The sequence below is a fragment of the Marmota flaviventris genome, chromosome 10, assembly GCF_047511675.1.
Source record: "Marmota flaviventris isolate mMarFla1 chromosome 10, mMarFla1.hap1, whole genome shotgun sequence".
Taxonomy (NCBI): Eukaryota; Metazoa; Chordata; class Mammalia; order Rodentia; family Sciuridae; genus Marmota; species Marmota flaviventris.
The window spans coordinates 42,162,331-42,179,609 of record NC_092507.1 but is presented as its reverse complement, the minus strand read 5'-3'; the positions used below and the strand labels follow the sequence as shown (position 1 = coordinate 42,179,609).

General features: G+C 48.9%; 1 protein-coding gene across 3 annotated transcripts in view; it reads left to right on the top strand.

The window, feature by feature from the left end:
• The window catches only part of Lrp8 (LDL receptor related protein 8), an 81,375-nt gene that overhangs the window by 44,948 nt on the left and 19,148 nt on the right, over positions 1 to 17,279 (top strand). For 2 of the 3 annotated variants that reach the window (XM_071617849.1, XM_071617848.1), the window contains exons 5-14: positions 1,979 to 2,362; positions 3,257 to 3,379; positions 7,525 to 7,644; positions 7,718 to 7,843; positions 10,764 to 10,938; positions 12,357 to 12,584; positions 14,066 to 14,184; positions 14,388 to 14,527; positions 15,947 to 16,088; positions 17,015 to 17,167. In XM_071617849.1, coding sequence (XP_071473950.1) covers positions 1,979 to 2,362; positions 3,257 to 3,379; positions 7,525 to 7,644; positions 7,718 to 7,843; positions 10,764 to 10,938; positions 12,357 to 12,584; positions 14,066 to 14,184; positions 14,388 to 14,527; positions 15,947 to 16,088; positions 17,015 to 17,167 — 1,710 coding nt within the window. Of the gene's footprint in view, positions 1 to 1,978; positions 2,363 to 3,253; positions 3,380 to 4,174; positions 4,298 to 7,524; positions 7,645 to 7,717; positions 7,844 to 10,763; positions 10,939 to 12,356; positions 12,585 to 14,065; positions 14,185 to 14,387; positions 14,528 to 15,946; positions 16,089 to 17,014; positions 17,168 to 17,279 lie in introns of all 3 variants that reach the window. The other variant, XM_071617847.1, reaches the window with a different exon arrangement.

The window sequence follows — 17,279 nt, the reverse complement described above, 5'->3', positions numbered from 1 at the left end:
AGGATCGCAAAGCCAACTTCAGCAACATAGTGAGGCCCTAAGCAACTTACTGAGACACTATCTCAAAATAAAAATAATTAAAAGGGCTGGGGATGTGGCTCAGTGGCTAAGTGTCCCTGAGTTAGATCCCCAGTACCAACAACAACGTAATGGCTGGGGATGTAGCTTAGTGGTAGAGTTCAATCTCCAGTCCCCGCCCCCCACCACCACTACAAAAAAGAAGCACTTCCTATCAGGACTCTCAGAAGGCTATGAATTCTCTCTGGACATGTACAAACTGACTCTGGACAGGTAGGAGGGGAGCTAATCTAGGCATCAGCATCCTCTTGAGAGCATGTGGCATCCATACCATGTGCTTCCCACCAATGCCCCAACATCTCAAAAGCCCAGAAGGAGAAAAAATGCAATTGTCAGAAACTTGGTAGAGCTGTCAGAAACACATGACATGAGCTGCCTACATTGTGAAACCAAAGACCTCACTTTATGCTCCATAACAATGAAAATTGACATTGTTCCACCAGAAAATATAAACAGGCTATGGGCGACCCCTCGTGGATAGATCTGGTGCTGCAACCACCCTGTTACCTGTGATCACAGCCACTTGCACCCATGACTCACCTGGGTCCCCAAGCTAGTTCTTGGCCAGTGTCTGAAGAAATGAAGGAAGGAAGGAGGCAAGGAAGTTGTGACCCTGAAAACAGCTTACACTCCAAGAGGAAAGAAGACAAGAAAAGCTAGAGAAGGAGTTAAAGAAGGAAGGAAGGGGTGGCGCATGCCTGTAATCCCAGCAGTTCGGAAGGCTCAGACAGGAGGATTGCTAAGCTACTCAGTGAGACCCTGTCTCTAAATAAAATACAAAAAAGGGCTGGGTATGTGGCTCAGTGGTCGAGTGCCCCTGAGTTCAATCCCTGGTACCAAAAAAAGGAAGAAAATGCCCCAAACCTCAGTTCTGGTTCTCTTGTCACCAGGGACTGTGTGACTCTGGGCAAGTTGTTCCCCTCTCTGAATCATAGTTTTCCTATCTGTAAACTAGCGAGTGGGCTGACTGGTCTCTAAGGTCCTCCCTGCTTCTGAGCTCAGAGCAGCCCATCAGAGAGGGGAAGCCCAGAGCCACAGTCAGGGCCATGACCTATGCCCTCAATTACTCTTCACACCCAGGCCAGTCTCATAGCCATCCATTCCACATCTACCTGCTGCTGGGAGCTCCATGCCAGACCCTCAGGACAAAACAGGGTCACCTCCAGGCTGTTTGTTTGTTGTCTTGGAGCAGATGGAGAAGGATGTGAAACCCAGGCATCTGGGCTGGCTGTGACAGGCACATAGGATAGAGGCAGTGGGAGATGTCCCAAGTAGAGAAACAAGAAATGTGTTATGGAGGAGGTGGAACTTGGGCTCTTGAAGGAAAAGAACTGATGACAGAAAAAGAGGCACTGGTGGGCAAGAGGTGGACTTCCAGCAGGTGGAACCACTTGAGCAAGGCCTAGAGGTAGGACCCTCCCTTGTGCATGGCATCACCAAACCATTTAAGGTGTCTGGAGCTGGACACGTTCAGGAGTGAGGTGCTGGGATCAGAGCAGGGAATGCCAGGGCAGGGCCTGTGATGGAATGTGCAGGTTATGCCGCCCACAGCTGTGGACAACCTCACATCCTGTTGCAGTGTGACTCTATAGATCATTGCCTCTCTGTCTAGACAGGCAATGCTCTGCAGCTTTAGAGCCTTCCTGCTCCCACCATCCTGCTAGCAGCACGGCAGGAATCTTCACTCTCATTTATGCAGGGAAGCTCATAAGGCTCAGAAAGGGCAAGTGTGTTGCCCAGGGTCACCACTGGAAGCTCCACTTTGCTGTGCCTGGCTTCACGTCCCCCAGTCAGGCCTTCAGCAGGACTCATTCCCTCCTGTAGGTGAAAGAGCCTCCATAGCAGGGCCGGGTGGGCGGGCATGCGGGCTGGCGGCCGACCGCCTCTCTGTCCTGCGCAGTGTGCGCCCCACACGAGTTCCAGTGCAGCAACCGCTCGTGCCTGGCTGCGGTGTTCGTGTGCGACGGCGATGACGACTGTGGTGATGGTAGCGATGAGCGCGGCTGCGCGGACCCTGCCTGTGGGCCCCGTGAGTTCCGTTGTGGCGGTGTCGGTGGCGCCTGCATCCCTGAGCGTTGGGTCTGCGACCGCCAGTTCGACTGTGAGGACCACTCAGATGAGGCAGCCGAGCTCTGTGGTCGAGCAGGCCTGGGGACCACGTCCGCGCCGGCAGCCTGCTCCCCAACCTCCCAGTTTGCCTGCCGCAGCGGCGAGTGCATACACCTGGGCTGGCGCTGTGACGGGGACCACGACTGCAAGGACAAGTCAGACGAGGCCGACTGCCGTAAGCCCCCTCCACATCATCCAGCCCTGCCGAGGGCCTGCAGATCCGGCTGCCAGTAGGCCAGATGCAGGCTTTCTTTCCTTGCTTTACCCTGAATACATTGCCTTGCTTTACTAGGGACTTAGGTTGGGAAAATAAAGTGACTTGCTTGAGGTCACATGGCTACTAAGCAATGGGGCTCAGGTCTGACCCCAGAAGCCAAGCATCTTCAATGGCACCTGTATCTGCTCCAATCTCCCCTTCTCCTTCATTCCTCCCGCGCACTGCCCTGTCCCCATCCAGGCAGTCACATACTAGTGCCTCTAAACAGTGACCTTGTGCACTCAGGAACTCCTCACCAGCCTTTTCTACAATCTGACTATCCCAGCTGGGCTGGGTCCTTCCACTGGGCCAGCCCCGGTCCCTGCTGTCCTCATCTTACACTGTCATGCCCTCTTCCACGTACTCCTCAGCCCTTCTCTGCACCCTGAGTTCTTAGAGGATGGGGAGATTCTTTTGCAAGTCTATGGGGTCCCCATCCCCAGCACAGCACCTGGGTCAGGCAGGGCTTGCTAAATGGACAAAGTCATTAAGTCATGAGCACTAAGACTCAATGGAAGGCCAAATGTCTGTTCTGGAGGAGTGCCCCTAGGTGATCACTGACAGGCGACCTGAATTTTACTTGTGGTTCTGCCAGCCAGAGTGCTGTTACCCTGAGCAAAGCCTTCCCCCTCTCTGAGCTTCAGTATCCCCATCTGTACACTGGAGATGCCTTGGCCAGGTGTCCTTTGAGGACTCCTAAGCTTAGCCACTGGTTTTGTTCTTGCCAGGGGTAGATACGGTGTGGGGTTTGGGGGGAGAGTTGACCTAGAACCACACTGACCCCGAACATCTCCTCTTTCCCTCTTCCAGCAGTGCTGGGGACCTGCCGTGGGGACGAGTTCCAGTGTGGGGATGGGACTTGTGTCCTTGCAATCAAACGCTGCAACCAGGAACAAGACTGTCCAGATGGGAGTGATGAAGCTGGCTGCTTACAGGGTGCGTTCACACAGGCAATGGGGCAGCATCCTCCCTGAGAAGAAGCCCTGAGCTCTCCCAGATCTGGAAAAAGCAGAGTTGGAAAAGATCCCCCCCTTGGTCCCTGGCATGTATTTCTCCCCAGAGCATCATTGCCCCTAAATTATATGATTCCCCTCCTATGAAGTCCTAATGGCACCAGAACTGGATTTTTTTAAAAGAACTTTGCAAAAAGCAACCTAAGGAGAGATGAAAGGGCTCTTAAGGAAGTCCCCCTGTCCCCCAACCCCCTGCAACTAAGCTTCCAAGTGACTTTCCTCACTAGTATATTGAACAGACACTGAATCCTGCTCCTCAGGGAGCCCCCTTGATTTTGAGAGGACTCTTCTGGTTGTCACCTGCCCCTCTAAGGAGCAGAGACCTTAACTCACTAGTCATCCAGGGGAATGCATAACAGATTGGGCAGTTAAGTAGCCTTTCCTATTCGGAGTCCATGGAGCAAAGGTCCCCCCTCAGGAGATGGTCAGTCCAGCCTCTGATGTCTCTATAGAGCTATTATGTATAGAGCTGCCAGATCAGACACAGACCCCCATGGCTCTCCCCAGCTAGCCAAAGCATGTATCTGTGATCGTTCCTGTCTGTGAGCCATGCTTCCACAGGCCCCGAATTTGGCTCTTTGTCCTGAGCTACCCTCTAGACTGGTGGGGGCTGGGGCTGGAACTCTGCTTATCTTCTGTGGTTCCTGGCCCAATCCAGCCCTGGTCTACCTGCTCAAGGTCTCACAGACACTGTCCACTCTCTTGTCTGGCCCAACAGAGTCAACCTGTGAGGGTCCCTACAAATTTCAGTGTAAGAGTGGCGAGTGCGTGGACAGCGGGAAAGTGTGTGATGCTCAGAGGGACTGCCGGGACTGGTCGGATGAGCTTCTGAAAGAGTGTGGTATGGTACCTGTCTACATCCAACGGCTGGACTAACCCTCCTGCCATGCCCCATCCTGGTGTCCGACTTCAAGGCCCTCACATGCTCCTGTGCTCTGACCCTCTCTCTGGACATGTGTGCTGTCCTGTCGTCTTATATGAGGTTCTTTGCCCTTGGAGCCTCTTGTTCTACATCTCTACAAAGTTCTAAAGGCCTTTCCTTTCCAGCCCAGATGCCCCCAAAGTATGTTGTTTCTCACAAACTTCACCTCTTCTCCTTATTCTTTTCGTGTTCAGACTCTTGAGTGTGTGCTCTGCAACTTTCTTCCTCGGTGTTCCTGCCCTGCTGATCTAGCTAAGGCCCTGGACTCCAGGCTTCTGGCCCCTGAAGGGGATTCTATAGGGGAGACATGGAGAATAGCAGCCAGGCAGTCAATTGAGGCACATTCTAGGGCCACTGCTCAGGCCAGGCCAGGCAGCAGAGACCAGATTTGTGGGCTGGATTAGAGCTAGAACTGGAATGAGGTGGCTGTCCTGATGGCTGGAGCTACAGGATGGGAGCCACAGGATGGGTTCCAGTCTAGAGAGAACAGAAGCTCTGCATTGAAGGTGGGCTAGCATCCCAGAGGACATGCCAGGAAGCCAGTGTGGTCCCAGAGAGGTGCAGGCATCATTTCTCTGCTAATCCCAGGTCAAGGCCCTAAGGAGACTTGGACAGAAAAGTCTCTGAGAGGACAGTCTAGGTCAGCCCCTCCCTGTCCTTCCTCCTGGCAGACTGTTTCCAGTACCTCCTCTCTTGGGCACTGAGAGGAACTTCATTCTCTGGAGCTCCCCAGGAACAGGGTCTTTACTCTCCTTTTGAAGATTAAAAAAAACAAGACAATGTAAAACAAAAACAATGCAAAAGGAAGAGTAGCTGAGTGACTTCATCTGTGGGAGATATTATCACCCTCCCACCCACCGCCCACAGGCCTTGCCAAGAAAAGGCCCCGAAGAAGGAGCCTGTGGAAAGGGGAACAGGGAAGCAGGAGCAACTGAGCCTATCTCCCCCCCACACCCAGATCTTCAGTAGCCAGGGACTACTAACCTGCTAAATTCTTCTCATCTTTTGCATGGCACGCCAAAGAGAAGTATGTATGTATGTATCTGTATCTGTGCGTGTTCTTCCTGTCTCTGCTGGCTGGTGAGAGGCCAGTGTCTGTATCCATGTCTTATCTCAGTAAGGCAGGAAAATTACATTCACACATCTCTGTGTGTGTACTGATTTCTGTGTGAATGTGTTGATGGAGTCTGTGTGTCTGTGTGTGCCACTGTACATAAGCTGGTGTGTGTGTGCATGCAGGTGTGTGCATGCAGATGTGTGCATGCAAGTGTGTGCACGTGCTGGGGAAAGTGACATCACTGCTTCCTCCCATGGAAGCTTCAAATGCTACTCAGGCCTCTGGACCATTCTACCCCCTTCCTTCCTCTCCCACTCCCCAGTAGAATCACCTCCAGGCTAGCAGAATTAGGGAGGAACAGGCCTTCTAAGGAAGGGTTGACAGTGACACTTGGATCCAGACTGCTATCCATTTTCTTCCCCCAACCCAGATCAGTCCTGGAGAACTCTGTTTCTTTCATTAGAAGCCAGAGTCACTGTGAGCTTTCCCCTTTCAGAGCCAGCCTACATGCCTCTCCATCAAATGCTCAGTAAATAGAATCATAGAGATGCCTCTACCTGTGAAAGGAGAGGAAGGAAGCGAGAGGATGCATGAATGAGGTAGCAGGTGAATGAAAGAAATGAATGGATGGTGCTCAGGGAATAATATGGTACCAGAAAGGTCAGGAAAGATTTGGGGTGATAGAATGAGTCCTGAAGGTGACCCCACCCCTGCCCCAACTACTCCAAAGCTACCATGGCTCAGTCCATCCTCAGGAGTCTGAGGCTTCCCAGGGCTGAACCTGGCTGAGCCACCCCTGGATCCATGAGTCATGGGGTTGCTATGGTCTTGTTCTTTCAGTTGCACCAACATTCCAGGGAAACAGGAGGAGGCCCAGGGGTAAAGGGGACATTCCTTAAGCATGGCTCAGGCTGGAGGTGGGGGACCCCACAGCTGTGCATGGCCTGGGGTGGGCAGCTCAGACCAGCTGTATGCATGGCCATGGCTGGCTCAGCTCAGCTCTGCTTGACTTGGCTGAAGTGGCAGTGCATGAGCCTGGTGGGCAAAGGGGGTGGTGTGGCACCTTTCCTTGGCTTATAGAATTAACCTTCTGTGATTCTAAAGCTCAGAAGATGCTGTGAGAACTTGGTGAGCCTTGGTCCTGGACTCCCTGACCTCCCCTAGGACCTTCCAGAAGTTGGTGAGGGAGTGGAGGATGGGGAAAGCAGACCCAGATGACCTCCTGGCATCCCTTCATCCCTTGAAGCAGTTGGTAATATTGGGACCAGGCCTTTGACTAGGTGGAGGAACAGGGACAGGTGCTGAGAGTGGAGGAGTTGGAAAAAAGTCCATTGTATTGGTTCATATAGGAGAGAACTGACTCAGCCACAGGTCCGTGTAGGAAAAGACCTGACCTAGGAGTCTTAGATAGCCTCAAGCCTGGTAAGGGGCAAGGATGTTGTTCAGACTCCTGATTCTGTCCCCTACCCAGAGAGGGACGTGAACAGATGGAGTATGTCCAGAGAAAGGCAACTAAATGGCAGGGAGCCAGAAATAAGCACTTTAAGGAAGTTCTGAGGGAGCCCCTGCACCCTGGCCAAGCCCATATAGCAGAACTAGGAGTGGGGGCCAAGCTGGAGGAGGCATATCCTATGAGGAAGAACTTCATAAGGAGCATTGCTATTCCCCAGGAGGGAAGTGGGCTCCCTAAGCTGGAGATGTGTGAGCGGGGGCATTTCAGAAGGCACTCTTGGTATCCCAAAGTTGGATGTTACACATGCAGGCCCCTTCATCTTGGAGGTGGTGAGGAAAGAGGGATCATAGGAAACACGACTGTGAAAGTAAAGACCTCAGACCACCAGAGAAAGCCTACTGCCTTCAGCCTGGAGGTGGACAGACCCCTGGCCTGGAAGGCCAAGGACCTGCTCTCTCTGAATCTGTTCTCTCCGAATCTGTTCTCTCCTGGTTAATGAGGGCTGAGGCTCAGCGAGGTTTCCAGCTGTCTTGGCTCTGTGGGAGTTCTGCTGCACTGAGGCTCTGCCCCCCACCCCTGCCTTGCTCCCATCCCTTCTGGGCTCTTGGACTCTCAGGAGCCTGCATCCCTCCCTAGGGCTGAACGAGTGTCTGCAAAACAATGGAGGCTGTTCCCACATCTGCACTGACCTCAAGATTGGCTTTGAGTGTACCTGTCCAGCGGGCTTCCGGCTTCTGGACCAGAAGACCTGTGGCGGTGAGATCTCCTCCTATCTGCCCAAGGAGAGGCAGATCCTCCTACCAGTTCTGACCTCTGCTCCTCCCCACAGACATTGACGAGTGTGAGGACCCAGATGCCTGCAGCCAGATCTGTGTGAATTACAAGGGATACTTTAAGTGCGAGTGTCACCCTGGCTATGAGATGGACACATTGACCAAGAACTGCAAGGCTGTGGGTATGGACACCCCAAGGCTATCCACTGTTCTATGGGGCTACATGAAACAGCAAGCCTTCACATATGTGAGAGTGGTTATAGTCACATGCACCCACATATAGAAGGCAGGTTGCACATACTGTGCTCAAAGTGTAGAAATAGATCCACATACACAGTATACTATACAGTAACCCATATGGACACTACAAATAGCTCCCAATATGGCCCCCAGAGACTATACTTGCACAACACAATATATAGGCACCCTGGGACCACATGCAGAGCATGAGCAGCCCACACAAAAACCGTGACGTGTAGTCCACACAAAAACCTTGACATGTGTAGTCCTACACATTGATCATTTAGCCAACTGAATTAATTCACCTTATTCAATTCTTTATATTGAACTGGGGATTCAACAGTACACAAATCCTCATCTCCCCTTGTATACTTACATTCTAATGGGTAAGACAGACAAGAAATCAGGATACAGTATAGTCTAGCAGATGGTGATAGGGGCTAAAGAGAAGTGTAAAATAGGAAATGGGGATGGGGAAGTCTAGAGGGTAGTGGGTTTTAGTTTTAAACAGAATGATCAGGGCAGCCCTCATTAAGAAGGTGACATTTGAATAAAGACCTAAGGGAAGTGAAGGAGTGAGCTACCTCTTACCTGCAAAAATACATTTCAGGCTGAAGGAATCAAAAATGCAAAAGCCCTAAGGCAGGAACATGCCTGACATGTTGAAGGAAGAGTGAGGAAGGCGGGGTAGTTCAATTGAGGAAACTAGAAAGAGATAAGTCAGTGAGGTGACTCAGGGCAGATCCCCAAAAGCCTTCTGGACTATTATTAGGGGCTGACTGCATTTCCTGACAGAATGGTCTTGAGTAGAGGAAGAATGCAGTGTGCCATTCAGACTGTCTGGCTGCAGTGTGGAGAATAGACTGCAGAGGGCAAGCAAAGAAATGGAAACCGCTGGAGAGGTTATCTCAGTAAAGAGAGAGGGGTGATGTGGCTTGGGACAGGGTGGTTGCAGGGGGAATATTGAGAAGTGAACAGACTGTGGTTATATTTTGAAGGCCAGCCAACAGGATTTGCTTATAAATTGAATGTGGAAAATGAGAGAAAAAGGAGTGAAAGATGACTCCAAAGTTTTGGGCCAGGCAACTAAAAAAATAGGATTGCTATTTTTGGACTTGGGAAAGATGGTGAGAGAATCAGTTTTGGAGGAATGTTAGCCTGTTTTGGACTTGATGAGTATAAGAAACCATTTAAATGTCCAAGTAGGGCTATGAGTAGACAGTTGGAAGAATTAGTCTGGAGTTCATACATTTAAATACATCATATAACATAGAGATTAAAACAACACAACAGCCACGATGCTTAATATGTAGCCCATAAATCCAAAAAATATACACCTACACTATACACTATGTAACACCCGCATCATGTGTACCACATAGTCTGTTTTTAACCTCCACATAGGACATGTGATACATTATCTATAGTAGGGACAATAAACAACTATTCATGTATATATAAAATTCAATGTATATACATAGGGATATCTAAAGTACATTTACATAGAAATGCGAGTCATAAACACACCGTCTCTCTTACTGTCATAATTCTTCATTAAAAACAACTTGAGATGCCCTTTAACCCAGCTGCTAATTTCAGAGAGGTCAAGTTGGGGAGGAAAATCAGTTTGTCAGTGGCAGAGCTGGTCTTAGAGCCTAGCTTTCCTCCTTGCCCCTTCCTGTACTTAAAGCCCTATTTTATGGGCTCTTTATTTGTATCATAGCCTCCCTCTTTCCCTGACCCTCTTTGTAAAAGTCTTCATCACTATACACAGGTCATACACCCAGCCCCAGACCTTACATGCTTTGTGCTGGTCCCACCCTGCCCCCAGGGAACACATTAGCCTGGCTCAGATGCACAGTTTCAGTGACCAGGTGGCTGGCAAAAGTGTCAACTGGAAAACATGAGAAGGAGAAGACACAGGCAGCTCCAGGGACAGGTATTTCTTGGAGCTGCCGCTCAGACAGGGTTGGTGCTCAAGAGTAGCCGGGTACATATGAAAACTGCCTGGGAGAGTCTGTCCATTTGGAGTAGCCAGAATGTCTAGTTCAGTGATGATCTTCCTAAAATCTAACCCTAACTCTAAAAATGGGTTTTGTGTATACATGGGCAGTTGTGTATTATGTCCGCTGCATGTATATAATGTGTATTAGATATCACACATGTCCCACTCTGCCACTGATAAAGCAAACTTCACCCAGCTCACAGGACCCTTTGTCGTGTGGCTTGTCAGTCTCTGCAGCTTCATCTCTTGTCATGTCCCCAGACACACTTTGTATAAACTAAAGACTCACAACATGAAAAACTCACAGCAGCCTCCCCAAGGATCTGATTTCTGTCCTCCATTCTGAGCCGTACTTCTAAGGCACTTCCTTAATTAGATGGCCCCTTCTTGAACTATGGCAATGGGGTCTCAGGCAAAGAGGGGTGAAAGTTGCTGGGAAGAAATGCATTTTAGGTGGACAGGAGGATGTGAGCACAGGTCCAAGGCAGCACAGCCCTGCCCTGGCTAGGTTATGACAGTCAGTCTGTAGCTGGAATCAAGGAGTGTTGGGGGATGGTTGATGAGTCTGGATACTTCAGAAGGCCTCGGTGCAGGCCGAAGGAGGAAATGGGGAATTGTAAAAGATTTTGGGGGGGGGGGGGTTATATTTAATGAAAAGAAAAAACTCCTCTTATATGTGATACTTTGCATCTTGTGCTTTTTATACTCACTTCATCTCTAAACTTGTGGAGTAGGGATTATCACCCCTATTTTACAAGAAAATGAGCCATTACCCAGCAAACTAGTGACAGAGACTTATTCTCCAGATTCCCTTCCTGTCTCTTACATTGAGCCTCTCTCACTTCCCTGCATGGCAGCTGGCAAGAGCCCGTCCCTAATCTTTACCAACCGGCATGAGGTGCGGAAGATAGACCTGGTGAAGCGGGACTACTCTCGACTCATCCCCATGCTCAAGAATGTTGTGGCACTAGATGTGGAAGTTGCAACCAATCGCATCTACTGGTGTGACCTCTCCTACCGCAAGATCTATAGGTGAGTGGCATGTCTCATGCACCCTCCAGGCTTGGAGGGGAGAGGGTAAAGAACAGCTGACAGAGGAGGAGGGGAAGGGTAGCCTCTGCCTCTAGAGTTTCTCAGGAGAGTTGCGTTTGGGAATAGAAACAGGATCACAGTGACTATGGCAGCACCAGAATTTCATTCACCCCCTGGGGCGCTTAGGTTGGGAGCGCTGGTGGGAGAGCAGTCTTGAGCCCATGAGCCTGGACTTTGTCTGACCTCTAGTGAGAAGTTCAAGGCAGGAGCTATTTAACTAGGGCAAAAAGAAATCCTTGGCTCTGTTGAAGACTTTCACAGCAGCTCACATACCTGTGTGTCAGACTCCAGAGACTCAAATATGACTCAGACCTGGTTCCTGCCTGGAGAATCCCATATACATTGACATCCATTATGGCGATCAAGCAGGGAAAGTACAGAGGAAACCTCTACCCAGTCTGGGAACTGAGAAATCTTCCTGGATGGCAGTACCCCCAGCACTCTGACTGTGACCACAGCAGTGGACAGTACTCAGGAGGCCCTTGCATACTCAAAGTGGTTTATTCTAGGTTTCAGATGCTCTAGTTTTCTCCCTGTATGTGTCCAAGCCTCCTTAGGAAGTCATGTCTTTTTTGTTCTGAGATCCACTTGGCAAGACTGTTGATGACTAGACACTAGGTTGACCCTGAATCACTGTTGCAAGAATGATGGGATAGATGAGTAGATGGATGGGTGGAAGCAAGTATCCCAAGTGCTCTTCTCTGACTACTAGATTCCTACCTCCCCCCAGCACACAGACATGCTTGTGTTCACATCCATACATGTAGAAATAAAGCTATAGCAGGGCATGAGCAACATTTGCGACTGGAAGAGGAGGATTTGATGAAGAGACTGGATGTGGGGCTAAAGGAGAAAGAGTCAAAATTAAATTGGGGAGTCTCAGGTGTCTGGCTTGGGGGTTTTGATGCTGCTCTTTAAGCTGAGAATAATTGGAGGAGGATCTGGGGTTGGGTTTAGACAGTCTGTTTGACTAAAGGATTGGAAATGAGGATGAACAGGTTTGGACATGTTGAATTCAGGGTGTCCATAGGACATCCAAGAACAGCCAGAATTGTTGGGGATTGGACAGACAGGATTATGGATGGCAGTAGACACTGTGGAACCAGAGAGAGGGCATGGTCATTGTACCTAGCCACAAGCTTCAGTCCCCCACTAAATTGAGCTCACCAGACTAGAGACTGTGCTGATTCATGCCTTTATAACTATTCTGGTGGCTCAGGGAACATTTTGAATGTAAATTAGCCAAATTCTTCTAAAATCACTGTCATGATCCTAAGGGAAGAAAAAGGGTGCACAGGCAGCTCCAGATGGGCCCATGAGTGGAATATCTGCTCATACCAGCTCTGGTTTCTCCTAAGTGCCTACATGGACAAGGCCAGTGACCCAGCAGAGCAGGAGGTCCTCATTGATGAGCAGCTACACTCTCCAGAAGGCCTGGCAGTGGACTGGGTCCACAAGCACATCTATTGGACAGACTCAGGCAATAAGACCATCTCAGTGGCCACAATTGATGGTGGCCGCAGATGCACTCTCTTCAGCCGTGACCTCAGTGAACCCCGGGCCATTGCTGTCGACCCTTTGCGAGGGTGAGTGTCCCCACTTAAACTTCCCATTCCACGACTGTAGGTGCTCAGTCCTCACATATCTGTCACAAGAGCTGCCTAGAAGATTCTGGGTGGCTCAGACACAGGCCATGGGGAAGAAAGTCCATGCATAGCCTTTATCCTATTAATCCCAGACCAGGGGTTCTTTGGACATTGTTTGCCAGGGTTCTCCCCCAACTCCCCACTCCACTGCATTATAGAATTAGCATGTCTCAGAGCACAGCAGGGTTCTGGAGATGGCCTGGTAGAAGCTCCTGGGCAGAGGCCTTTCCTCAGCCTGCTGCTGATGGACATCTGACAGCTGCTCACACACTTCTGGGGGCAGGAGATCATTACTTCCCATAGGACCTATTTTATTGTGGGTCAGTTCTGCCCACTGGAAAGTCAGTTTTTTCCTCATAATCCCAAATCTGTCTCTGTATAACTTCCTCCATTGGCCTCAGTAAATGAAACATGTCTGCAGGACAGCTAGCAAGATTTGAGGACCAAGTCACTAGGTCTGCTCTGTTCTTGGCTACCCACCTCCATTCCCACCTCAGCTGCCTAGTCTCTGAACTCCTCATCAACTAGGCTGCCTTGCTCTGCCCATATCTGTTTTACAAGTTAGGAACTGAACAGAATAGGACCTTTTAAATAGAAGTATCATGTGAAGCCTTGCTAGCTTCTTCCTGTGCTGTTTCTTTAGTTGTTAAACAAATGACAAAATACTCTTCTTCAAGTCAGACCACATGAGCATGTTTGTGAGGCCTTGGGAAGTAATAGCTGCCATTTACTGAGCATGAGTCAGGTGCTCCCAGCACGGTACTCTGGGAAGACACTCTGCGGCCTCATTAACCCTCACCTCAGTCCTGTTCACTGCATGTTCTCATGAGACCTGGTGCAGCACCTGCTACATCCTGTCCCTAAACTTGCCCTATTCCATTATGGCTCTGTCAGGGTCCTAGCAGGAAATGCACTGCATACTCAAAGTAAGATATTGGAATAGAGTTTAATAATGGATCTATTTACAAAGGAGTGAGGTCTAATGCACTATCTTGGAATTACAATGGTCAGCTGCTACCAATCCTAGTCGGCCTGAGGATTCAGAAGCAGGGAGGGCTACCCAATTGAGAAGGTCATCCACTTTCTCCTTTCTGAACCAAGAAAGAGAAAGTTTGCAGAACCCTTCCCACACTGACACGCTAAGGCTCTGATTAGAGCTTCGAGAAATGGGAAAGATGGGCTCATAGACTATTCAGCTGAGACTGTGTAGAATCAGGGAGTCTAAGCTTCTCAAGGTTCTTAGATGAAGGCTAAAGTGTCTGCTAATTCTATATTTGATGATTCCAAAGGATTTCAGAGGTATTCCTAGTTCCTACAATGTATAATCCTTAACTAGTCCGTGGGTCATTGAGTCTTAATGAATCAGCCCACCCCAATCATATCCCTAACAAGAAGCCAATTTGAGTTCTTTTATATTTCAGGTTCATGTATTGGTCTGACTGGGGGTTCCAGGCCAAGATTGAGAAGTCTGGGCTCAATGGTGTGGACCGGCAAACACTGGTATCAGACAATATTGAATGGCCCAACGGAATCACCCTAGGTGAGCCCTATTTTAGTGCTTGATCCTGATGACTGTCTGGAACTCCATGGCTCTTGTTTCTAGGTCCTCCTCATGGTGCCAGTGGCTTCATTCCCTGATGGTTGTTGCCCTAGGCTGGGTGCAGTCTGAGGCCTGGGAATGTAGGCAGTGGGGAGGTACAAATGTCTTAACCCTGATCCCTCCTCCCCTTCTTCCTCCCCAAGATCTACTGAACCAGCGATTGTACTGGGTGGACTCCAAGCTGCACCAGCTGTCCAGCATTGACTTCAGCGGAAGCAACAGAAAAATGCTGATTTTCTCTCCTGACTTCCTAAGCCACCCCTTTGGGATAGCTGTGTTTGAGGTGAGCCCTGTGAAGGGAGGCATGACCCTGCCAAGAAGCTGAAGCCTAGAGAAGGCTGTTCAAATAGGATGCCTCCCTGAGACTTGTCCAAATGGAAACAAAGGAACAGGGAAGCCAGCTGACATGTTTGTACACAGATTGATAGCTGCCTGAATACAAGGGCCTGGTAGTCTTTCCTGTGCTCTCTTCCTAGAAGCCTCTCTCAGAGCACTTCTTATAGGTGACTGCTAGATATGGATGCTTCCAACTTCAGCATCCAGCACCCAAAAAAGGGAGGAAGGGAAGATGGAATGAATATGTTTCCTTAGAGTCATTTTCTGTAGGACATGGCCTGAGAGATGCCATGCAATTCAGCATACTTCTGTTGACCTTTACCAGAACTTGGGGTCATAAAAATAAATCAGACACTATCCCAGTCCTCAAGAAGCTCCCCAGAAGGTGAGGAGTCAGGGCCCTTCGCTGCCCTGACCCCAACAATCTTTCCTCCTGGGGAACAAGGAAGACAGAATCTTACACATCAGTCTCTTCCCTGAGACTAACTCTGCTAACAAAAAATGAGGAGACAGTAGTCTATGGTGGGCTTTGATAATATTTTCTTGGAGCTGCTTCACTCAGCATTGCTCTGGAATTGTGGGCAAAGCTCCACCTCTAAGTTCAGCCCCTGCTTCAAAAGGCAGGTGTGTTTGGACACATATGACACATATATGTGTGCTCGAGCATATTTGTGTTATGTGTAAAGTATGTGTATGTGCATGTGTATGTATAGTACATCAGAGTAAAAATATCCATTCCTGTATGCACTGGTGCTTGTATCATATTATTGATGTAAATATGTCCACCAGTATTTAGACAAGTTTATTTAGGTACAAGTATGCCTTTATGTGTATAGGGGAACATTTAGGTGTGAGTCTGGATCTGTGGATAAGGATGCATGATTATACCACAGTAACTGTGGATTGCCTGCAGATGCACATGTAGGCTTGAATGGACTAACCACATGGACTTATGTGTATTAGATTTGTATCAGAGGCTGTAAGCCCAGCAGCAGATAGTCCTCAGTAGCTCATGTATCCTCTGCAGTCTTGGTCCCTGACTCCAGTGATAGTAATAACTATAGAGATCTAACCTTGGGTTTCTACTGGCCCAGGAATCAGGCCCAGCTTAGCATTAGTGAGTTAGTTTGTGGCCTTCAGGTCAAAGAACAGAATCACCAAGTAATCCTCAAAGAGAGAAGGGAACCAGGAGAGCTGACATCATAGATCATAAGCTAATTCTCAGTCCTCTGAGAATCTGTGGCTAGGATAGCTCAGGGGAAATATCAGGGCAATTCTTATGACTATAATTTGGGTCCAAGCCCTCAGACTGAGTTCATAAGCTTAGACTATAGGCCTCCTACCCTCCATATCTGTGCCTTTACAGGACAAGGTATTCTGGACAGACCTGGAGAACGAAGCCATTTTCAGTGCAAATCGGCTCAATGGCCTAGAAATCTCCATCCTGGCTGAGAACCTCAACAATCCACATGATATTGTCATCTTCCATGAACTGAAGCAGCCAAGAGGTGAGCCTTCCCTCGTCTCTGGTCCTTGGCCCCCTGGTCCTCTCCTGCCATGAAACAGACCATGTTCACATTTATATCACGGTTCAGCATAACAACTGTCTCTTGTTGATAGAGTGCTTTATCATCACATATTTTGTCTTATTTTGCCTCAAGCTTTTTGCGAAATAAGGCTGGGTATAAATAAATATATAAATTTCTTATATTTTCTGATCCTACAAAGGTTACATATTGTTATTCTCCTTTAACAGCTGAGGAAACTGAGGTTTAGAGAGATAAATTAATGTTAGCAGGTAGTAGAACTAAAATCTAAATTCAGGTCTGATTCCAGAGTTTCTTCTGCTATGACACATTACTTCTTATTTGCTATTTTACCCATTTTGCAGTAGTATAAACTTATGTGTCATAGGTCTGTACAGTAAGTCAGCTGTTGGCTGGATATAGAATCCAGGATCATTCCTCTAGGTTGTCTTGTTCCCTATTACTAGGATATACTAATTCTAACTGTAACTGAAATGTTGGCTCTCAGGGTGAAGATGGGGAAGCAAAGGAGGGTAAGGAGATAGGATTGGTGCCTGATTCTAGATCTAGAAATTTAAGAGATGTGGCATATGTCATGGGGTATGGGGGTGGGGTCATGAGTTTTTGGAATGTAACATAACACCCATCTCTCAGAATTGTAAGAATCAAATGAGAATAGAAATAAAGCACGAGGTATAGAATTGGAAGGTGCTCAATAAAATTGTAGGGGGTGCTAGGGATGTAGCTCAGTTGGTAGAGTGCTTACCTAGCATGTGCAAGACCTTGGATGGGGGCAAATAAGTAGGGAAAGCTTTTTGAGTAAGCCAAGCGGGAGGAGCCTCATCAACGGGAGGTGGGAAGACAGCATGTCCTATTTGTGCCCTAATTCTCTCTCTCTCTGCCATTAGCTGCAGATGCCTGTGAGCTGAGTGCCCAGCCTAATGGAGGCTGTGAGTACCTGTGCCTTCCTGCTCCTCAAATCTCCAGCCATTCTCCCAAGTACACATGTGCCTGTCCTGACACGATGTGGCTGGGCCCAGACATGAAGAGGTGTTATCGAGGTAAGCAGAGCTTCCAGGAGGGGTGGCCTCTGGCAGAAATCTCCCCCTTGACTTCTGGGACATAGTATGCTCCTAGTTTTCCTCCATCTTTTTTGGCTACTTGTTGCCTTTG